Source organism: Bactrocera oleae, chromosome 5 (assembly GCF_042242935.1).
Source record: "Bactrocera oleae isolate idBacOlea1 chromosome 5, idBacOlea1, whole genome shotgun sequence".
NCBI lineage: Eukaryota > Metazoa > Arthropoda > Insecta > Diptera > Tephritidae > Bactrocera > Bactrocera oleae.
In genome coordinates, this window is record NC_091539.1 from 65,570,280 (window position 1) to 65,593,601 (window position 23,322).

At 33.2% G+C, this 23,322-nt stretch overlaps 1 protein-coding gene and 2 long non-coding RNA genes across 5 annotated transcripts; 1 reads left to right on the top strand and 2 right to left on the bottom strand.

Annotated features, from left to right (window-relative positions):
* The first annotated feature begins 331 nt into the window (after positions 1 to 331).
* Positions 332 to 23,132, top strand: Pdcd4 (Programmed cell death 4). 3 transcript variants are annotated; one of them, XM_070109370.1, is made up of 5 exons: positions 332 to 1,166; positions 9,381 to 10,536; positions 10,651 to 11,078; positions 11,211 to 11,350; positions 22,068 to 23,132. In XM_070109370.1, exons 2-5 carry the CDS (start codon positions 9,732 to 9,734, stop codon positions 22,138 to 22,140), a joined length of 1,446 nt encoding a protein of 481 aa, XP_069965471.1. In that variant the 5' UTR covers positions 332 to 1,166; positions 9,381 to 9,731; the 3' UTR covers positions 22,141 to 23,132. The 3 variants fall into 3 exon arrangements, with proteins under 3 accessions (XP_069965471.1, XP_014094633.1, XP_014094632.1); XM_014239158.3 differs by having other exon boundaries at positions 333 to 472; XM_014239157.3 differs by lacking the exon at positions 332 to 1,166 and adding an exon at positions 7,122 to 7,219.
* Positions 7,118 to 7,644, bottom strand: LOC138857238 (uncharacterized). The gene is made up of 2 exons (XR_011396307.1): positions 7,544 to 7,644; positions 7,118 to 7,489 (listed from the first exon to the last, which is right to left on the bottom strand). It is a non-coding gene; the product is annotated as an uncharacterized lncRNA (long non-coding RNA).
* LOC118681992 (uncharacterized) lies at positions 12,570 to 14,090 on the bottom strand. Its single transcript, XR_004977686.2, has 2 exons — positions 13,460 to 14,090; positions 12,570 to 13,390 (listed from the first exon to the last, which is right to left on the bottom strand). It is a non-coding gene; the product is annotated as an uncharacterized lncRNA (long non-coding RNA).
* Positions 23,133 to 23,322: the final 190 nt, after the last annotated feature.

The following is a 23,322-nucleotide window of genomic DNA, read 5'->3' on the forward strand; positions in this document are numbered from 1 at the left end:
AAAAATGGAATAATCACGAAACGAATATAACAAAAATAAATATAAAGAGGGGAAATAATCTGAATGTGTAAGAGGAGATACGCAAACTGTATTTTTATTTATTCATTGAGAACGTATTATTTTTTATAAATTAAACAATATAATATTGTTTATATTTTTTGTAATATTAAAATAACGACGAAACATTTTAAAGCTACAAAATTTGTAATATCTCGTTCCCCTTCCACTTACACAGTATTCCATTGCACACTTTTCTATGCTACATTTTATGCAACACTGCAAGCGTATGATTGAGGGGAACACATTTGACGGTTACCAGCTTTGTCGCAATTTCTTGAGCGAACACACGATTAATTGGCCACAAGCTGAATAGTTCTTTAAGTATTTGAACGCTTAAAAGCTGAGTGAATTTCTTGCATTTGGATTGTCAACTAAAAAGTTTTCTTGTAATTACTGTGCTGATAATAATTGGGTAACTTTAAATAAAATACTAGTGCAGCAATAGAAAGCGAAGTGTTTGCTTTTGATGTGCAAAGGCAATAGCGAAACCAATTTGTGTCTAATTCGCTAGAAAGTCACAAATTTGGAAAAAGGCAACAAGGCATTTTTTTTATATTGCATTTCCACCAAAGTGCGTATGTGTTGTTTTTCGCGATTTGTTTTTCTCCCATCACACTCTTCACTTGTCAAAAAGTAATTATAAAAATAAACTTTGCTTACTTACAAGATTGTTAAAAAAAACTTCATGAAAAAAACTTATAAAAATACAAAACCGAGCATTTAAGTCTCTGCCAAAAATTATTTTTCGTCTGTCGCTGACATTTAAAAATTACATTCTTCAGCATAAAAATACAATTGCATGCTTTGCGAAAATCCAATTGGGGAAAAACCTGAATAACTGAATAGACTGCTAAATATAAACGAGAACTCAAGTGTCTTTGCGCGATTGCTTTGTAAGAAAAATTGCAGTAAATCGGCAAAAATCATTATTTAAATGTGTATAGAGTGATTACACTTTTGGAAAAACAAACCAAATTCAATAATTATAGCAACGATTGCCAGTAGCCAACCATTTGGTATACTGCGGGAACATTGGAAAATAGTATATACAGAACTAATTTCTCAATAAATATTGGGGAATAAATCTTCGACCGAAGGAAACGAAGGTAGGCATTGCTATACAAAATTCATTACGGTTTAATTTTATTGTGTCAATTCATAGTTAATTTTAATCTTGCGTATTCAATTCATAGTTAATTTTAAACGGCGTAATATTTAGTGATTGGATTTTTCTAGAATATATGTACGTACATAAATAGATACCTAATTTTTACAACGTGAATGTGCTATCAAAAGAAACTTGCCATCGTGACTATAGTTGACTTGCGGCATATGATGCAGCTTGGTTCTTTTTGTACATAAATAAATAGCCATTATGTGGATAGATACACATGTTGTATACCGCCACTGACGAGCTGATGTAATATATTCTCATCCAGTTCGGCTTCCTGTGTATGAATATAAAGAAAACACTCATTTCTGACGGAAATATCCAGATACGTTTGAATTATTTTACTTCCTTCATAATATTTCTATTGTTTTTAAATGTGTAACTACAAACATTTTTTTCATAATATTATACATTACTATGCTGAAAATGTATGGAATTTTCCAGAATGTGCTTGTAGTGTTTTTGCTGCCGCACCACCAAATGGAATTGGAGAACGGCGACAAAACATTGTGTTATTCGTTGCCTTGCCGGTTGTTATTGCCGGTCTGCACGGTTGTTGTGCTAAGCAATAAACAAGCACATACACAAATATACCATATATAAAAATGTTTTATGAATAGATATTTATATATACCATGAACAATTTATAAATATTGCTGTTATTAGCAATATAGTTGAACCTGTGAACCGATGCAATTGCAGCAGACGAAAGCAAAAAATGTTGAAGCATAAAAATGCAAATTAAAACTTCTGATTTGCGACTATGAAAAATAAAATGGTTTTCTAAAAATTTATTATTTAAGGTTGATGTTTGTGGTGTCTCTGCAATATTCATATAATTGCTTGGTCAGGAGTGAAAATGCAATAAAAAGCAATTTCCGTTTGCAAAATTTATATATCTATTGTACATTCTAACAAAACAATAAAAGAAATTAATATACATGTTTTTGTTGTTTACATTTACTGCAGTTATATACAGAAATTTTGAATATATACATATGTATGTATATATATTCGCCACAAATGGCCAGTGGGTTTTTCGTCGTCGTCGTCGTCGTCGTCGTCGTTCTTTTCAAAAATATTTGCATACATATGTATGTATGTACGTTTGTAAATATGTAACAAATGTGTTTGAATAAATAAGCTCTTATTTTAAATAAGATATACTAAGATTTAACCACATATACCCGTTAACTTAATGAAAGTGAAAGGTCTGTTCACTCCTTAAGTAAAATTGCGCAGTTCAAAAAAATAATAAATAGTTCTAATGTACTAAGAGTAAGTAATTATATGACCACAGTAGCGAGTAAAAATTGTAGAAATGATTTTTGTTTTGATACGTAGTAGCATAATTAGACTTATTCTTTTATTATTGTTATCGAATGTTCATTAACGTTGTGTTTTTAGCCTTTTTAGCCTTTCAATTAGTTTTCATAGCTAAATAGAACATTCTAATGAGAACATACTAATGAGATGCATAATTATTCAAATGAAAATCATATACTTGAAGTTGTTTATCGAGAATTCCAACAATTATGAATGCATAATTAGTTTAATTGTATACACTCAATTATAATACTTTGACAGGAACCATATACTAAATTTTGCTTTATGGTGCTTTAATTTTTTCTTCGACTGTTTGTTAAAATAGGTGTGTAAAAATTTAACTTTCCAAAAAAAAAAAAAATAATATAACGATTTATTTATTACTAAATGCTTAAGAAAAAAAGTAATATTTTCTAGAATTTTGAAAAATAGTGCCAAAATGTCAATTAACCACCAATAGAACAAGCAAAGAAACAAGTTTCTTATCCATAATATTCTTTAATTTATTCGAGATTAGGGGATGTTATCTGCAAATAAACGAAATTGGGTCACGATTGCAACAACAATTATGGCCTGTACAAACAATTTTTAACAACAAGCATTTTGAAATAAAAACAGTGTGTTTTCATTCACGCTGGTGCTACTGTTGTTGTTCACCTTTAGTTTTTTTTTTTTTTTATTCCGACTACACATGTTTGCTTTTTTTTTTAGTGGCCTACGTGATAAAGTTGACAGCGTCAAACCGCCGAGCAGAGTGCATAGCCACCAACAAAATCAAGTGTGATATGAATGTTTATTTGTATGCATATAATATGTAATAAATTGTTTTTAAGTATATTTTGCAGTTGGCTACTTTATCTTAGAATATGAAGAAAATTTGTAGAAACGGATAACGAAAAGAATAATAATAATATTCACATGTTGTCACAAAGAATCTACTAACAACATAGCATAACAAATAGTGCATAATATTAAAAGGTAACACTGTGATGGCCGAAAGGTTACAACAATAAAAATTATGAACAACATAGCATAACAAATAGTGCATAATATTAAAAGGTAACACTGTGATGGCCGAAAGGTTACAACAATAAAAATTATGTACATATATGTATATATATATATATACATATGTATACGTGTGAAGTAATATAGTTTGAATATGTAATAGCAGCGACAAAACATCATCGGCTAGCTGTCTAGTATCCACACCAACAACAATATGTTTGTGGCGTCTAGTCTCCGCCTGCTATATCAAATCCACACCTACAGCCACTGCCGGCGTTTGAGTAAAAAATATGCGTGCGTTCTTGCTGGCAACGATCCATTTGGCGCACAATTCGTGTTTATTTTCATTTCAACAAACACATACATAATTAAATATAGTGCCGAAATTCTCTTATTTGCGACGCACTTTTGAATGTTTTGACCAAAGAAATGTAAGGAAATATATTATTTAATTTTGAATTAAATGCTTAAAAGTGAGACAATTCACGCTATAATAGCTTCTGCATGTAATAGCTTTTGCCCGCCAACATTTTATGCTTTCAAACGCACAGTCCGCTATTTTATATTACATCTGCTCAGAATGCCTGGCGTTTAATTTTGCGACGCAGTTTCATGTTCCAACAAAATCTCGTTTGCCGTCTAATATCCTGTTGTATTTAGGTATGTGGTGCTTTAAATTGCTGGAATATATTAGTATACATCCGCACATATATAACTGACACGCCCATATCCACTATATACTACATGGTATGTTGTTGCATACAAATTTTCAAGGTCATGCGCTGTGCGTTCCCATATCCTTGCATGCACATACTTCAAATTTCGTTTTTTTTATACAAAATACTCCCCTAAGTGATTCCTGAAATGCACGCACATACATACAAGTATGTTACCCTCAAAGCATTTGTATATACAGTGACACCAAAAGAATGCCTTATTAGTACAAAAAATTATATTTGAAGGTAATGTAAGAATATTTATGACCTCAAAATTTAAATATTTATGTTGCTTAATACTATGAGTGATATCAACAGAATATGAGAATATTTGAATTTTAATATTCTAGCCACTAAAACTGTCAATCAGGTCCCCAACACCATACAAAATTAACATCAAATTTGATACTCAAAACTTGTTCCACGTCATGCCATAATTTACAACTAGGAGAACTAGCAGTTTGCAATATAACGTCAAAATATGTGGTACAATTATAGGTTAAGACTGATTTGCATTCATTTGCATTTATCATCCTAGTGGGACAGCCTAAAAATTGGCGACTTTTAGGAATCAGAAAAATTAAAAAACGTTTGTCAATTATTTTAATGGTATATTTATATATATTTATATATATACCATTAAAATAATTAATATATAATACGCAGCAAAATTTTTGAACAAAAAAATTAAATACTTTTAGACCGTCGGTGGCAAAAATAATGTTCTCCACTACTGTAGTGATTTCGGACTACTATGTGGATGAAACCTAAAAATAAAACTCTACCAGAAGATATTGTCCATAAATGTCCTACGAACGACAAAATTGCGTAGTTTTAAAAAAAAATTGAATTTTACTCAAAATTTTGGCAAATTGTTTTTTGAGAAAAACTAGTTAAGATATAATCAAAGGGAGCTGATTGACCTGAGCGGCTACACTTTAGAAGACTGTAACTTAAAAGTTATTTAAATTATATTCAAGTGAAAATAATCTTAACGATTATCATATTCTGAAAATACGCGTATTAAATGCAATTCCATAATTTATGTATCAAACCCTATCATGGTACTTCGGCTCGCCAAAATGGCTTATAAAACCTGGGATTCAGTATTGGGAAAACTTAGACTAAAAAGTTTGGAAGAATGGTTTGAAAATAACAGAATTGATTTATCGATGGATATAAATCGGAGTTTTTTCGTACACTCGATTGTTGGAGAAATTGTTATTCTAACTTTTTTTTGATGGAATGCCATAATTTTGAATTTAATTTGATAGATTTACAGCCTTCCTTTATACTTTATTTATTTTTTCTCTTTTTGCATCTCCTTTCGTGGCTTTTTTAAGCAGGTAACAAGCTAATTCTAATTCGGTGTCTACAAATGTACATACATATGTACGTATATGGAGTACATATTTGAATTTTCAATACATATAGGAAGATATTTTTATGTACCCATTTATGTATGTACATATGTGTCATATTCGATATATGAAACATTTATGAATATGACAAAAATTTGATATGTATGTATTACATATACATATGTATATGTCAATACGCTCATATATACTTGTATGTCAATATATATGAGTACAGACATACATATTTATAACATAAGTAGATATGCATAGGCAGTTTATACCCAGAAGGAAGACGCATTCAGTTCCACACTGGTTACTTCTGTAACATGATTTTGTTTTGCAAAAATTTTGCATATAATATTATCTTACTGATAATGCATCTACTTATTGGGTCACAATCGTCGCGTATTAATAAAAAAGTTTATTGATAAAATATTGAAATCTGTTTTAATACAGCTTTAAGACACGATTGGCACACGCCATGTGTATACCTACTAATTTTTTCCTACAGGGTAGTCACTCCAGAGTACTTTGTTGTTGACGTGTGATCAAAAACAATTGTTATTTTTGTTGTAACCGGTTTCTATTTGCCATTACCATGTTTTACTCGAGCGCATATCCGCTCATTCCCACTTTTCCCTACTCCACATGTTCTCGATTACCTTCCACCCTTAGTCGAGCCCCAAGCATTCTGTCGCACTCCATCTTCCAGCTCAGTCAGTTTGATATATGAAAATATATACATACATACACACATGCAATATTATGTTCATATACACTTTGTTTGCACTGTGCCTTTTAGTTTGTGCCTTCTCTCTTGTCTGGTTTTATGTTTGTCCGGTTTAACCTTGAAAATTTCGTTGTTGATATGTTTTGCTTTCGTTACAGTGTTATTTAATTTTTGTATTTTACTTTTATTGGCTTTTGGTGGTGCGTTCGTTCCGAAAAATATTTTGCGTTTTAATTTGTCGTGTAAAAGCTGCTCGCTGCTCTCTATCAGTTAGCCGGCAAACGCTTCTCACAAATTTCACGGTCACTACAATGTTTCTTCCTGCACCTGCCCTGTCATATTTACATATACATATATTATGCCCCAATGTATTTATATACATATGTATGTTTGTATATATTTTTGCAAAAAAAGCCTCACTTTCGTTTTCATAAGACTTTGTTAGATTATACTGGGTGTGCCTAGCTGCTCTTCACAAGCTTCTCGTTCCTTTCCTGTATACATAGACGCTGTAATTGCAAATACGAATTTATATGTCTGTATGGATGTATGGATGCAAGTACATACATACATAATTTTATATATAAGCATAGTTAAGAGCTTTTTTGACATTTATAGCTGAAACTTATCTCCTCTCTCTTACCTTTCCTTTCTAACTATTTTCGTGCTATTTACAGAAAACTGCGCAATATTTTTAGAATTATCCGAATCCGCAAGTTCCACTTGTCATCTGCTCGAGCAGAAATTTTCACTTGTATGTGTTTTGATTGGCGTTTATAATAGTTACAAGTGTTGGGCTCGCGTGTGAATACGTAAAACTAATTTAAAAGCAATTGCGGAATTTATGGTAGGTCAGGTCGGTTGTGCAATAACTAGACACTTTTATTTAAGTATCTTATATATTATTCATGTGTATTCAAAATTTTAAATAGTCTTCAATCTATTTAGTAATTTTTGGAGGTGTTACGTATTGACCAAATATGTACATAAGTATGTAAATCCTGGTTAGTTGCGACACTTCTGGCCCAATAAGCATTTTACCTGTTTTTTACCACATCGTTTCGACTAGTTTATCCCGAACAAGAACCCACTGAAGTGGTACCAGCTCCCTTTATTCCTTATAATATTTATTGGTTTAATGGCTATTAATTTATTAAATTCACATATGTACTTGTAATCGAAATAAAATACAACAACATCACCGTTCCCTCGACAGTTGGATCTAAGTAACCGGAACGGAGCCGGATTTTTACCCCCCCCGGACGGTCAACTCGGCACCATTCCTCGAAATTACTTCAGGAATCTTTTCTGCCGCTACTACTACAACAACAGCAACAAACAAACATCATCGTATTTTAGGTATATAAGAAATTCCAGAGCTTGTAAATTTTCGGTTCGGTTCGGTTCATTAACGAACAGTTTCGCTTTGATTAAATTAATTGCGCCGCAATTTAAATCACAACAACAAACATGCATTCGTAGGTAAACGTCATTATTGATAGGGGGTACTCGAAGAATGTGCAAACATGATTGTACATATCTATATTTGCAGCCGAATTTAACGTTTTTCTTGTTTTTTTTTTCTAATTTAGTTTTACTTTTATTTTGTTATTTACATTATTATTTATTTATTTTTTTAATTATAATAATTATATATTGTTTATATGTTTTGGATTTAACTACGTACGTCTTTGCTTTATTATAATGATAATGCTAAACTTGACAGACAAAACCAATAAAAGAATTGTTTATGTACCGACATAACTGACACATACTTTGATTTGTGAGACAGAATCGGCATACATACATACATATATATGTATGTACCATTCTTATGGAAAGCGAGCCAACTGCAACGCACTTCTAAGGCCTTAAACTCGAAAAAGCATAAAAGCATTCATAAAAAATAACTAAAATGGATATGTGTGTAAATGTAAATAGAATGTAGATAAAAATAAACCTTCAACTAGTACTTTGGCTTTAAGTGCATGTTGGTGCATAAACTATTTTCGCAATTGGCAGCCAGTCAGTCGGTGCACTCAAAAGCCATGCCATGCCAATATATGTTTGAATGGTTGTTTTTGCGTCAACTATCGCCCAGTTGTGATATTTACTTAGTTAAGCAGCATATGTGTATATACATATACATAAATGCATACTAAGCGAAGATCTAGTGAGTCAAGATTGCCTTCGCTTGACGTGTTCGGTGTATCAAATGACTGTGGAAATAATTTGATAGTCCGGATTGGTTGGCTGGTTTCATGATTTGTTCTCGGTGCATTGAACGCGGCTTTCTAGCGTATACTTGCAAACATATTTGCATTTAAAGTTTGACCTTTATCAGCGTATTAAGTATTTTTTACACTATGCAATTGTTGACAGGTTTTTAGCAATTTAAGGTCGTAATGTGAAAGAACTGTTGCATTCTAAGGTCATAAAGCAGTTAATTTGAGAAAAACATTTAGTAATTTTATTTTTAAGTTTTAAGAATTTTAAGATGTTGTTATTTTTGGCACTTATAGGAATTATTTTCAAGTCCTGCAGAGATTCTGAAATTGAGAATATACATATCGATACCATTTGATCAAATTTGACTTGAACTCGGCCCAGTCGCAAGAGAGATGTGACGAGACGGCGCGTTCATAAATATGACTGTGCAACATTCTAGCGAATGGCGCTTCAAAAATTAGCCGCAACAGGAAAAAAATACAAAATTAAACTAAAGGCAATGAAAGCCAACCCAGCCGAGGCTTATAACAAGTGTATGGAAAATTGAATTAAGCGTTGCCAAGTTTGTGTTGGCGCAGTAGCCAATGTTGAAGGCTGTAACAAATATTTGTATTAAAAAAACGAGAGTGTGTTTTTAAACTCAGTCTGGGTTAAATTTGATCAGATGTTATAGAGCATTTTAAGATCTCAAATTGATTTAAACTTTAATTTTATCTTTTTTCAAAAAAATTTTTTATTGAAATATTTTTTTTTTTTAATTTCGCATTCTTTCATTTCAGCTACAGCGCTGGATTCCTAATACACCAATTGTGAAGCCCTAAAGGTTTTGGAGGTTGTGAGGTTACTAACACCATTGCAGCCTTTGCAAACTCCACCTTTAAGCGCATACTATTATTATAAATTAATTGTTTTCTAAGCACCTGCTTGAAAAGTACAAGTCCATCCATAAGCGTGTTGTATACTTGAGTGAGTGAGTGAACATTGTTTGCCGTAGAAATTGTGTGACATCGGAGTATAACTGCATATATTCATCAAACACAAAATACGTAAATAAATACACTGTATAATTAAATTAACGTACTGAACTCAGGCGAATTGAAGAAAGCATTAGTAATCGAATATTAAACGAGATGGATGTCGAAACCGCCCAACAAAACGGTAATGCGGACTCACGTGAAAGTTCCGTCGAACGTGAGCTCAACGAAGAAGTGCAGGCTGTGGAGCTAAATGGCTCATCTAATTCGGCGAAGAGCTTGAATGGGCTCATGAAGAAGCCGTTACCGGTCGGCGATGGTCATGATCGCATCAAACGCAAAGCCAAACGTCTCATACAGCGACAAAATAGTCGTGGCGAAACGAATGGTGCTGCCAGTGTAGCAATTGCCGCGGCTCTCAATAGCACCACGGGCAGTTATGTTGTGCCACATCGTCGCTGGAAGAATAGTCGCCGTTCACGCAACGGACATGGTCGTGGTTTGCCAAAGAAAGGTGGTGCCGGCGGTAAAGGTGTTTGGGGCTTGCCGGGTTCGGAAGCGCTTGAAGAAGTGTATGAAGATGAGAATGATCCCAATTACGATAGTGAATGTAATGATAAGAACATCGAATTGCGTGAAGTTATTCCGGAGCTGACATCGGAACAATTCTTTAAATTGGCTGAACCAATTGTATTGGAGTATTATGAGCACGGCGATACCCATGAGGTGGCTGTGAGCTTTGACGAGATACTTACCGGTCCGCTGCGACCATATGTGACAAGCGTTGTGGTTGAGATCTCAATGGATCATAAGGATTCGCAGCGTGAAATGACATCGGTATTGATATCCGATTTGTATGGACGCGTCATAACCGGCAAGGATATCGAAAAAGGTTTTGAAATTTTACTGGAAAATTTGCAAGATTTGACATTGGACACTCCGGACGCGCCTACCATACTAGGTAAGTAAAGAGAGGTGGTCACACCAAGTGCGTCATGTTGGCTTTTGTCTACACAGTGTTGCAATTTTGTTGCAATTCTTTGCATTCACATTATTGTTTCACACTTGTATGTAGGCAATTTCCTTGCACGTGCCGTCGCCGATGACTGCCTCCCACCCAAATTCGTCACAAAGCCGACTGATCTCGATGTACAAAGTCAACACGCTGCCGCTGCTATACGCCGTGCTGACACCCTACTACACATGAAACAGGGTTGGGCACATTTGGACAATGTCTGGGGCATGGGTGGGCCATTGCGACCAGTCAAGACCATCACCAAGGAGATGACTTTGCTACTAAAGGAGTATTTGTCATCACGCGACATACAAGAGGCACATCGTTGTCTTCGCGCTCTCGAAGTACCACATTTCCATCATGAATTGGTGTATGAAGCCATTGTCATGACACTCGAATCCCTTAGCCAGACCACTGAGGAGGCCATGTGTGAGCTACTCAAGTCGCTGGATGAGGCATGCTTGGTATTGCCAGCCGGTATGGAGCAGGTGCGTAAAATCATGACATTTTAAAGATTTTTGCATCAAAGTATTATATAAAAAATATACATATTTATACGTTAGAGATAAATAGTTTTGCGAACATAAAATATTTTCTATCTATCTTTTTCTTTGACACAGGGTTTCCTGCGCGTTTTTGACGACATGGCTGACATTGTTTTGGATGTGCCACTTGCATATATAATATTGGATCGTTTTGTAGAGCGTTGCAATCGTGCTGGTTTTATAACTGATAAGATTTTAAGTAATATGCCCTCTAGGTAAGTTGCAAAATCAACAAAATTCAAGTATTTTTATATTTAGTTGTAGATTACTATTTAAATATAAATAAGTAGTAGGCTCTAAGCGTTTCAGCTGTGGCTCTGTGGCACTTATAAAAAATTGCCTACATTGCCATAACTGCTAATTTTAGCCTACATTTAGACTTGCTGGCTCTCAAACGTGTCTACATATAAACTGATAAAGTGGGTACCTTAGCATCTGTTATATAAAGGTGATAACAATGTAGGCCGCGCTACCATTTCACTATTCAATTCCTTATCAATATTTGCTACATATATTTTTTTATAGTTTTTATATCCCCACACCCTGTAGGAAATATCAAGCATTAAGTTAGAAAAAGCGAAACTCGAAGTCTCGAAATTAAAACATAAACTGTTTTATTATGTTTTATTTATTAAATTAGCCATATTCATGCTTTCTAAAATCTTCAAACACTATTGTTTTTCTTATATAATGTGTTTCGAGTAGGCGTATTTAATATTTTCTCGGCTGGGTGAATGTGTACAAAAGTATTCAGCAACAAATTTGTTGACCTACATACTGGAAAAGAGCAAGCAATAGCATATACAACTGCTATTTTTGTACGAAGTTGTAATCTAGCAGTGGGATGCCATATATTAGGTTTATATTTTGAAATTTTTCCAACGCATATCTCTTTAATGTAAGAGCGAAATTAAGTGTGTTAGAAAAAAGTTTGATTCAATTTTATTAAGCCAGTTCTTTATGGCTTTGCTTTGATAGACATTTATTTAAGTTATATAATATGGCTATAAATACCATTTTTTGATGTGAAAATGTCATAAAAACATAATCAATCAAAGGGTTTGTATATAATAAATATTTTCCCTCAATTAAGCCTCCTAATTATTGCAGGAATAAATTTATCTAGACTATTAGAATTATTTTCATAATATTTTGCTGGCTTATCAAACTCAAGAGTAATATGGTACATAACTAAAATTACATATATAATAATACATAAGTAACATATATAATTTTCACTCTATTACATTATATTTACTGTCTTATGTTCCATTATAAGCTCTCAAATCTATTCAAAATCTTGTATCGCATTCATATACACGGTTTTATAATTGATTAAACTTTAAAGAATAAATACTAAAAATCACCTTATTTTCTCCTATCATTTTCACTTTTTATTTAGATTTTGTGCATAAAAAGCAAAAAAAAAATATGTTGTGAGCTTTATATCATTTCCAATTTTAATTTTTTACCAAAAAATGCCACATGATCAAATTTGACCCGGACTCACAAAAACTACATTTCCACATATTTTAATACAAATCATTACTATAGCCCTCAAAATCGGCTACTGAGCTTCGGCTGGTTGGTATGGCCTCAGTGCCTTTAGCGAATTTTGGGTTTTTCGTCTCATTTTTGGAGTGCTTTTCGCTAGATTAGTGGATAGTTTCGACGTCATATGCTCGTCACCAGCGATCCGTTTCGATGAATGTAGGGTATTCAGATAGGTGGTCAAGTGTCGATTTTGCAAATCTTTTCTCTTAACGCACACTAATAAAAGAAATGTTGTACAAAAAAAAAAAAATGTGATCAGATGGTATATGCTACGCAGCGGTTTGTATCTGACTTCGGTCGGTCGAATATAAAGTACAGGCACTTTCTAACCAACTTTCCTCCAAATTGTGATTTATATTTTTTATGTCCTTAGATAACTTTAAAAGGCTTAATAAAGCTTCAGAATCATACTATATGTATATGGTAAAAGTTTTAAAAATTCTCAAATCTGTTCTCAAATTCCATTTTGTTTCGAGATAAATTGAATGTCTTTTTTTTATCGTCAGTTAATAGTTTTAAAACCCTCATAAATTCAAATACTCATACAGAAACATTTTTGTTCACATGTTTACAACTTACTAATTTCTAAATTTGTCATTATTTTTATTTATTTTTTGCCATAGAGTGAGCAAATGTAAATTAGCGCTTTGTTTGTTGATGTCGTGCCGCTTCAGTTCACAAACATCAGATTATATATGCACCTGTTTAAAAGTATAAAAAAAAAATAATAGAAACACTAGCGCAATGAAAGTAAATAAATTCGTGTTTACATGGATGAATATTATACGGTTGCATTCGCCGGCCGGCTTTTTTGCTTTTAAGCATTTTTTTTATTTCGCACACTGCATGCTGAATACTTCTGTATACATACTTGTACATACAAATGTTATTTTAATTGTGTTTTCAAGCAATTATAGCTGGCTTATATAAGGCCTCTCAAGGCATAACTTGTTGTGGTCTAGCTCACTGGCATAAATAGAACTAGTAGTTTAAAATATTTTTGCTATTTAGAAATTCACACAACCGAAGTGATTGTTGCTTTTTGCGGAGTTTTAATTTTCTTCGACATTTGCGCAGCCAAATAGCGCAAAAGAAGTAAATATGTACATGTGTGTATATATAAATATGTATGTATAATATATACTGAATAATATATATTTCTTCACATTGTTATTATCGCAGCGATTGCATAATCATTGTGTACTTTTTCTGCACACATACCTACATATATTTCGCCGGCTATTTGTTGCCATCATTGTTGACTCGTTCTCGTCGCTCGTTCATTCGTTTGGCCTCCATTTGTTCCAACTCGTCACGACGCAACTGGTTCGTCTTGTTTGAACATTTATAGCTTTTGCTTTTTTTATATATTTTTTTTCGCTTATACATATATTTTTTTCTTTTTACGAATATATTTATTTTCTTTTACACTTACCTTTTATTTTCAATTTTACAATTTTTACTTATACTTTATTTTTTATTTTGTTTTCCAACTCGCTATAGCTTTTGTTTATTTGCAATATACTGCTTCGAGCACGTTTATATATTGAATTTTCTGCTGCGCAATTTTTGTTATGACTTTCATTTGCTATCTGACTCTGGTGGTTTCGCCTTAGCTGGCGCGGTACAGAAAGCCAGCGGAATTCTAGATATACATACAAGTTGTCCCAACAAATACATAGTAGTATATATGTACATCTACATAATGTGAATAAGTGAATTATTCGGTTGTATTTAAGTGTGTGCGTGCTTAATTTTGAAAACAAACAAGTCGATGCGCCTATATGTATGTATATGGTAGGTGTCTGCAGAATTCTTGTTTATGGCTTGTGTTTACCCGCAGTTTTGCCGGTTTATCACTCAATTGTCAAAGTTGCCTGGTGTGACTCTAATATATGGTGTATATTCAATCTCTTACGTGCGTGTATGTATGTATGTATGTATACCTATTTGAAATATATGTATTTACATACATTGTATAAAATTGTTTATATATTGGCAATAATCAATCATCCATAGCAAATTTAATCCCCTTTTTTTATAACCAGTATTAAATCAGTCGCCCGCTGTCTCTTGCTTTAAAATTTCCTTTTTTATTAGATTAAGACAATAAAAAATAAAGGTAATTAAAATCTATTCAATAATAAATATTTTTTTTCACTTTCGTTTCACTTAAGAGTTTTATGGGGCACTTACAGGTCTTTATGTTATTACAAGAAATTCACTTACAAGTCTAACTCGATTCTTCGATGGATTTCATGGGAAGGTTTTCCAGTTTTCGATGTCAAAAATTAGCTCCAAAGTTTGACCTGAGACCTCCATCGTTATTAAAAGAAAACTGTTCTTGTTAGTTATTACAGAAATGAAAGCTTCTTCTTGTCGCGACATACAACACTGCCCAAATAGCTTGTGTCATCAAATAAAAATAATAAATGTTCTAGTAAAAATAAATTCATTAATTTTACATTGAATTGGAGGTTTTATTTAACATAGTAATTATCCGATTTATATCAAATATTCACCGTTTTGTTCAATAATTTGTTGGCATTTTGAAGATCATTTCATAATCGCTATTTAAATACAGATTATTAATGCCAACTATTGGAAAAAGTAATGGGTTTAATTTTTTCATTTTCATTTTTACTAGACTATAAAAATATAACATGCCAATATTTTGGCAATATAGCAGAGCTCTGAAGAGGGCTTCGCAGATCATTAACTAGAAAAGAAAAATTTTTCATGAGAAAATACTGGTCGTAGAAACTTCCAAAAATACCCCACACCTTCGACAAACAAAAAAAAAACACAATCTGCAATCATGCTCTGAGTCTAATTTTACTTATCTTCCACGTTAATCTTTCTATAAAGTAATCGAAACCTTTTTAGTTTTTTTTTTCATATGACTGTGAGTGGTATATATGTAAATATTCCCATTAATTTCAATAACTTTATTTTTTTATCATTCTAGAAGTTTTATTGTTGTCTGATTTATTACAATTTATATGCTAATGTTTGTCTCCATTGACCTCTCGCAAGTTTTACTGTTTGTACAATATAAATACAGTAAATAATTTTGTGCAGTTTTGGCACAGTACTCAAATAAAAGCTTTGTAGAAACCTATTTTTGAAAATTATTATTGTTTTTTTTTTTCAATTTTAATATTTGAATAGCGAACATTTTAAGATATACTACATTTAATAACAACACTGTGTAAATCGGAAGAGTCAGAAACAAAATTTTTAAGTTATGTTTATTAGAATTGTTACCTACTAACCTTTAAAAAGCAGTAATATCAAACAAATATTAGTTTTTAAATTATTTTCGTTATTTTTATTTAACAAATAATTTTTCAAATACGAAATTTCAATTCCAAAGCACTAACTTGCAAACATTGCCACGTTGCCCATGTGACAAGCAATAAAAACACACATAAATTCAAAATCATGCAGTAGCATTTTGTTTCGTGTGTGCGTAAAGCTTTTTATGAGGTGCAACAACCTACATGTGGTTCAAGATCGCTACGCAAGCTTTTCGTATGATTCGTACGGAATGCAACACCCTCCAGCGACTAGCGCTTGGCAGCAAACAACGGACCGCCGGCATGTAGCCCAGCGCACTTTAAATGCAAACCTTCACTACCTCCCACCCCGCACAATGCTCAAATGCACAATTTACTGTATTTTTATTTCGATTCGAGAAAAGTGCAAGTGTGTGAGCGGCAGCAGTGTGCAAGTTGCTGGAGAACGCGCAGCAAAGCTTTTAATGTGACTGTAGTTGGCAGCTGTCGAGTGGACAGTGGAGGTGCGGCTGCTAGATGCCATAAACTGTGTGGTTGTTGGTGTGCCACTCCCACTTTTTTTACAATTGTACAGTTGTCGTCGACACAGTCTCATTTATTTATTGCCTCCACACGCGCACATGTAAAGTTTCAGCTGAAAGCTCTCCACCGCTGTTTGGAGCTATAGAAGAGAGTGCATTTTCCGTTGCTTTTACGCTACTTTTGCCATATGCTCGATAGAAATATATACATACATATATATATATATATATATATTATTATATGTGTAGTTTTGTGTGCGTTAAGTGCCTTTGTTGCTTTGCTTGCATTGCCCAATGCAATTCGCCTTGATTCAGGCTATTGCTCTTTGGCACTTCAGTTGCAACTTGCAACTCTGTTTATTTATTATGCGTTTATCGTTTATCGTCATTTTCAACGCATGTTTGCTATTAATATTGCATTTATTTATACATTTTTTATTTGCTTTTGATTATAAAATTACTTAATGTTGTTCACATTGCCGAGTGAAATGTTGTAATATTGTTGACATTTCGAACTTATTTTTTATATCGCCGATCGTGGCAGGTGTGTTTACGACTACATGTGAAAAATCGGAAAATAATACAAATACTCCTGCATATGTTTGTATAATCTGTTAGCTGTTTGTTAATACAAATTAAATTAACGAAGGGCAGATATTCTGTAAAGTTGCGCGGGTTGTGTTAGTTATATCGTACTTGCATTTAGCATGTATGTAATAGTATATGAGACCCTTCAAATTTGGATATTTTCGCGGCGGTTGTTTGAAAATTGATCACATGGCAATTCACAAAGGTCGCTTACTGCTTTACAGGCATCTCGAGTGTTTGTTTGCAAGTTTAGTAGTGAATGGAGCTTTAGGTAAAAAAGAGTTCCCATGACCTCACATACACCGTTAACCGTTCATATTTAATTTTTTTTGATTATTTGGGATAGAATATTCAAATTTAATTTATTAGATTCGTTCCATGTGAACAATTGTTAAAGCGCTTGGAAAAAGTAGAGTAGTACATGTTTAATATTTTCAATAGGTGGAATAAAACCTACGGGAAATATTTGGATATTACAAACTTCGTGGCAAAGCTAATATACATACATATCTATGTATGTGTATATGTACATATACCATGTTCTAATGCATAGCACCGGATAAAAGGAATTGCGGTCAGGACCAAACTAATTTTTATTTTAAAAAAAGTTGTAATTTTTTTTAATTTTATTTTTTTTTAATTTTAATTTTTTTTTAATTCTTAAATATTTTTTTATTCTTAATTTTTTTTTAATTCTTAATTTTTTTTTTTTAATCTTTTGTATTTTTATATTTTTTTATATTTTTAATTTATTTAATATTAATTTTTTATTTTTATAGTTTTAATTTATTAATTTTTTTTTGTTAGTTTTTTTTTTATTATTTATTTATATTTTTTTCATTTTATCCAGTGACTAAGATTGTATCAACGAATATCGGAGTTTCAAAATCAATTACTTATTCCTTAACAGATTTTATAAAGTTTTTTAATAGTATACGCCTTGTTCGCCCCTCCCTGCTGTTATTGTTATACAGAGTGATAACCTCATTTTATGATATTTTTATCTGCTGCAATAAAATTGTTTTCCTTTTTTTTGTTTATAAATAAATTTTATCAAAAATGTGTCACGTATGTACGTTCTTGCAGTAAGCAGATCGAAAACGAAAACGGAAGGTGTGAGGGGAAATTTATAAATAACGACAATGAAATCTCGTTCGCTGAATACGCCTACACAAAAAAATATATAGAATAATAATAACAAAAGATTTATTGAAACATTTAAAAATGCGAGCACACGAAAAATATTTTGATTTTTTGACACAAGAAGAAGAGAATACAGAGCGTAGAAGAGCATACGAGTTCAATATATTATTAAATACGTCACAAGATGCAAATTGTCAGAAAGCTCGAAATATACCTAAACATTTGTTCTTAAAATTTGTTGTAATGTCCAGAAATTCATTTTTAATCAAACATTATTTTGGAGATTGTAAAGATGGAGTAAAACCAATTTCTTGTTTAAAAAACCACAGATATTGGTATTATTACATTCCTCTTTATTCTCGATTCAACCAATAATTTTTTACCAAGTCAACAATAATTTTGATCTGGGTATAAGATTTCTCTCGTTTACAATTTGGCCTTTTATCGTTGTCGAGTCAATCTCTTATAGCTAGCATATATAACATCTGATCACTTTTGACCCAGACTGACAAAATTTGACATTTTAACGCATTTTAATACAAATCTATATTATCGCCTTCAAAATATATAAGCTCCTGAGCCAATTCAAGCACCAACTTTTAATTAAATTTTCCATACACTTGTTATAAGCCTCGGCCATATGTGTTATAGAAACGCAAAACTGCTTCATTGTTCTTGTAAACCAATAAGCTTCAGTGAACTTTGCTTTTTGGTATCCTACTTTTTTGAAAAAATTACAAAAATATTGATTACATTGATCGCTACCACAAAAGAAAGACTCACGAAAACAACGGGTGTGTCTCCTTTAACCCCGCAAATACATAGCGAAGCTTTTAAGTGCCCGTTTATATATTTTTCCCCATTTTCGAAGACCTTTTGTGGCGTAACTTTTGGCGTTTCCAATAAATCAGTGCTGTGATAAGTTACGGTGCTGCATATTTCGGTGTTTACTGGTGCAGCAAATAGGAGGGTAAAACTTGCAATCGATTTGGGTCGCTGCGCTATGCTTTTCCTCTTGCTACTACGTTACCGGTTAGTCATTGTACAGCACAAATTCGGCGACAAAGCGGTTTTACAGCAACAAGAAACCGAAAAGTTCGCCCGAAGGTACCAAAAAAGCGATCAGGCGATCTTGTAATCGTCGATGGGGCGCAATTATCGTGCAGCGACACCAACAATAAACGACACGAAAACTTGTTTCAGCCGACAGAAGCAAAATCCAAAAGTGAAAAAGAGTCAATACGAAAATATATTAGAGTTGCAACGAAATGAAAGAATGGCACAAAAAGCGCAGGCGGCAGAAAACGACATGAGATCGTACTTGCTTGCAGTCGCTGATAAATAGACACGGCCTGCTTTGGCCGGGTGTACAGCAGCTGTTTTTGCGCTCTTCTTTCTACAGTTGCTTTGCCGCCCAACATGCGTTCATTTTGCTGTCACTGCTGCCTCAGCGGTGTGAGTGAGAAAATGAGGGAATGCAAAAAAAAGGTCAGCGGGTGAATGAACTCACGACCGAACAGTCGACTAGCCGCTAGCTGCGGCTTCAGAAGTGTTCGAGATGTAAAATGTGCTGCAAAATATGATGAGATCGAGTGATGTGGTCTCCGTGGCTGTTGCACACGCAATCATGCCCGTCTAGGTGGCCATCAGCCATGTACGAGTATGTATTATATATGTATTGGTTGATAGAGCGACAATTTTTTTTTTAATTTATGTTTGCAAACTCACGCAGAAGTACATATGTATAATATGAGTAATGGGTTAGGTGCTTCTACATTTTCTAAAAAAAAACAGCACATTTTTGGTGTGGTAGAAGCGTCCTTAGTAGTTTGCGACCGAAAGCGATTGAATTTTAGTGCGACAATATAAGGTTTAGCTGTGTTTTTTGGCCTTTAAACGTCAACATTGCCTGCCAGGGTCGCAGAGTGAAAACCGGGGCCCAGTGATGACTATAGTGAATTTTTCAACAAAAAAATTTGCACAAAATTGTTGCAAAGCTTTCGGACGCAGAGAACTCCCAGCCTGCGGAAAATTGTCAACGTTCTTTCCCCTCTCGCTCTCGTGCACTATTGCCTACTTTTAGGCGTAATGTAATTGATTATCCGAAAAACTGTTTGAAGCTCACAGCTAACCGTTTTGATTTCTATACTTTTCAGACAGTTTCCATTTTGCATTACAGGAGAGAGCTACTTTTATTACCGCATTACGTAATGTACTGCCTTGGATTTTTCTATCGAATGCTACATTCGACTAATAAATATTCAGACTGCATTCTCACAAACATACAGACACAAGTTCCTACATCATCCAAGAAACGGTCAAAAAACTTCATTGACCCAATGTTGCCGCACACAATGAACTTCTCAATGCCGTCGCAGAGCTCTAAAAAGCTTCGCTAAAACTCAGAACTCTCCGTAAATACTACCTACATATCTATATGTGGGATGTAAATACGTCAACGCACCGAAAGCTTTCAGCTGAGTCCTGAGAAACCGGTACCTATTGCTCCGGCACGTATTGTGTGTGTTGCAAGCTGCACCAACCCACACATTGCACGTTTCAACCACTGCAATAATCAAAACAAACATCCAGGCGCACTTTTCATTCATGCAACCCTACAAGATTTGGAGCAGCGAGCAACATCAACGACAGCTGTGAGAGCCACGAGTTGCTTGTGTGTGGTGGATGTGTCGGCATGCCCATTAGGAGTTCTCTATTGATGGGCAGTAGTAATAGCAGTTGGCGGTGGAGGTCGCTTTTAGGCTTTTATAGTGCAAAATACGCGCGCATGCGGTGAATGCGGCCATAAAATCAATGAAAATTTAACTCTCACTTTCACTTTTGTTTTCATTACACACCTTGGCATTAAACGAATCGGAGTTTGGCTTGCCTAGAAATATGTGTGTATGCCACAATTTAGGGTTATGTTGCTTTAAAATTAATAAAAATATTTAAACTATAATGTACAAATATTTAACATTATAAATAAATTTTTACAAATTTCACTTTAAAAAATTAGTTCAAGCCATATTTAATTTGCTTTCACTTTTTAATTTTTCTTCAATAAAAAATTTAATTCAGATTGGAAACAAATTTTGAAATGTGAAAAAATTTAAAGTGTGTGTCCAAATACAGCCACTCTACCTATCTAAGTTTATGGTGATGGTTTAGATTTTATATCATATTCTCTTCACTTGATATACTAAATATTAATTTATAACCTAAAAATAATTGAAAAACAAGAAAAAACGTGTATTTCAAGGTTGTACCAATAAAAAGTTTCTATACTTGAACTCGATTTAGATCGGTTAGTCTGTATAGTAGCTACCTGCTATAGTGGCCATATCTGAACAATTTGTTCGGTGATTGTAGCATTGCTTTGCACAATAACTTATGCCCCAAATTTCATAAAGATGTATCGCCAAATAAAAAAGTTTTCCATACAAGAACTTGATTTTGATCGACCAGTTCATATGGCAGCTACAATACATGCTTTAGTGGTCCAATGGTTCCGGCAGCTTTTTTGGGCACAAAATTTCTGATCGATATTTCAAAACTTGAAGGGGACTAATTCACGTATATACAAACGCTCGTCACGCTGATCATTCTTATATGTACCATATATATTTGAGAGGGTTTCAGCTTTTTAAAACACTTCTCGAGGTTAAAAATATTTATAATAATATTACTTAATTTAATTTGTAATTATAAGCTTAATATTTAATAAAAGTTGCTACACAACAACAATTACTATTAAATATAGTTATAAAAATTTACAAAAACAATAGCTCATAATTAATTTTACTTCATCTTCTCCTTCTTTGCAGAGGACGTAAACGTTTTGTCTCCGAAGGAGACGGTGGCCATATTAAGCCACAAACTATTCCAATTCGTGACTAAAAAGAAAACAAGCAAATTAATTACAATTTAAACACAAAAACAAACCACAACAACAACAAGCACTTTTTAACCACAAAATAACTGCATTCTTTCTACAAAAACAACTGACAAATAAAAAACCACAACAACATTATCAACAGCAACAAAAAGTAAAATGAAAAATGAAAAAAGTACTATTATCAACAGCTCTAAAAAAAAACAACAACAAAATAACAAAAACAAATGACACCGACCGTTAAAAATGAGACGAAATGCAGAAAAAGCCAGAAGTGTCAACTTTTTTATCATTACATTTGAACAACTATTTTGTACAACTCAAAATTGTTTGCATAAAAACCAACAACAACAAGTTTATAAGCAACAACGACGAGGTAGAAGAGTGAGAGCAGCAACACACGGAATTGCAAATTCGACAAACTAAAAAGCAACAGCAATTTGAATATATTTGACGCCTTCCAGTTTTATTCTCGAACGAATGTTGTGGGAGATGTACAAAAATTATATGTAACCACCTAGTATGTTTGCTGTAGTTGTTGGAATAAGACACAGGCGAATGGAAATAGCACACACAAGAGACCGTGATAAAAACGTTGCGACCGCGAGCGAAACACTTCCTCTGCATAGACCCATAGACACACTCACAGACATCCATCAGACCGGCATGAGTCAATCAATCACTCTTCTATAACTAATTTAAGGCATGTTTGTGAACTGCTTTTTTTTACCTGAGACACCGTATGTAATTTTAAGTTTTCATGCTATGATTTGAATTCTCGCAAATTTATTGTATGTGCGTTTGCTGAAGTTTGAGTAAATAATTGCTGTACTTTTTTTAATATAAAATTTTTGTAGAGAAAAAAAAAAGAGAAACGAACGAAAACACTGCAAATATTATGAGTAGAAATTTGATGAAAAAAAAAATTGAAATTTTGTAATTTGCGCAATAATAAAAAAACGCGTAAAAGAAATGAGCATCGCGAAATAAAAATGTAGTATTTTTTGTTTTAGATTTTTCTCCTCGTCTATGTATGTACATACATACATATCTATGTATGTGTGACACAAATCACTTGATGATTTGCATTTTGCAAACACGCGCAATACTAAGCAAGTCACAAAAAAAAATTTTTTTAATGACAAATAAAAAAAATTAAATTAATTAATTGGATTGGCACGCCAAAA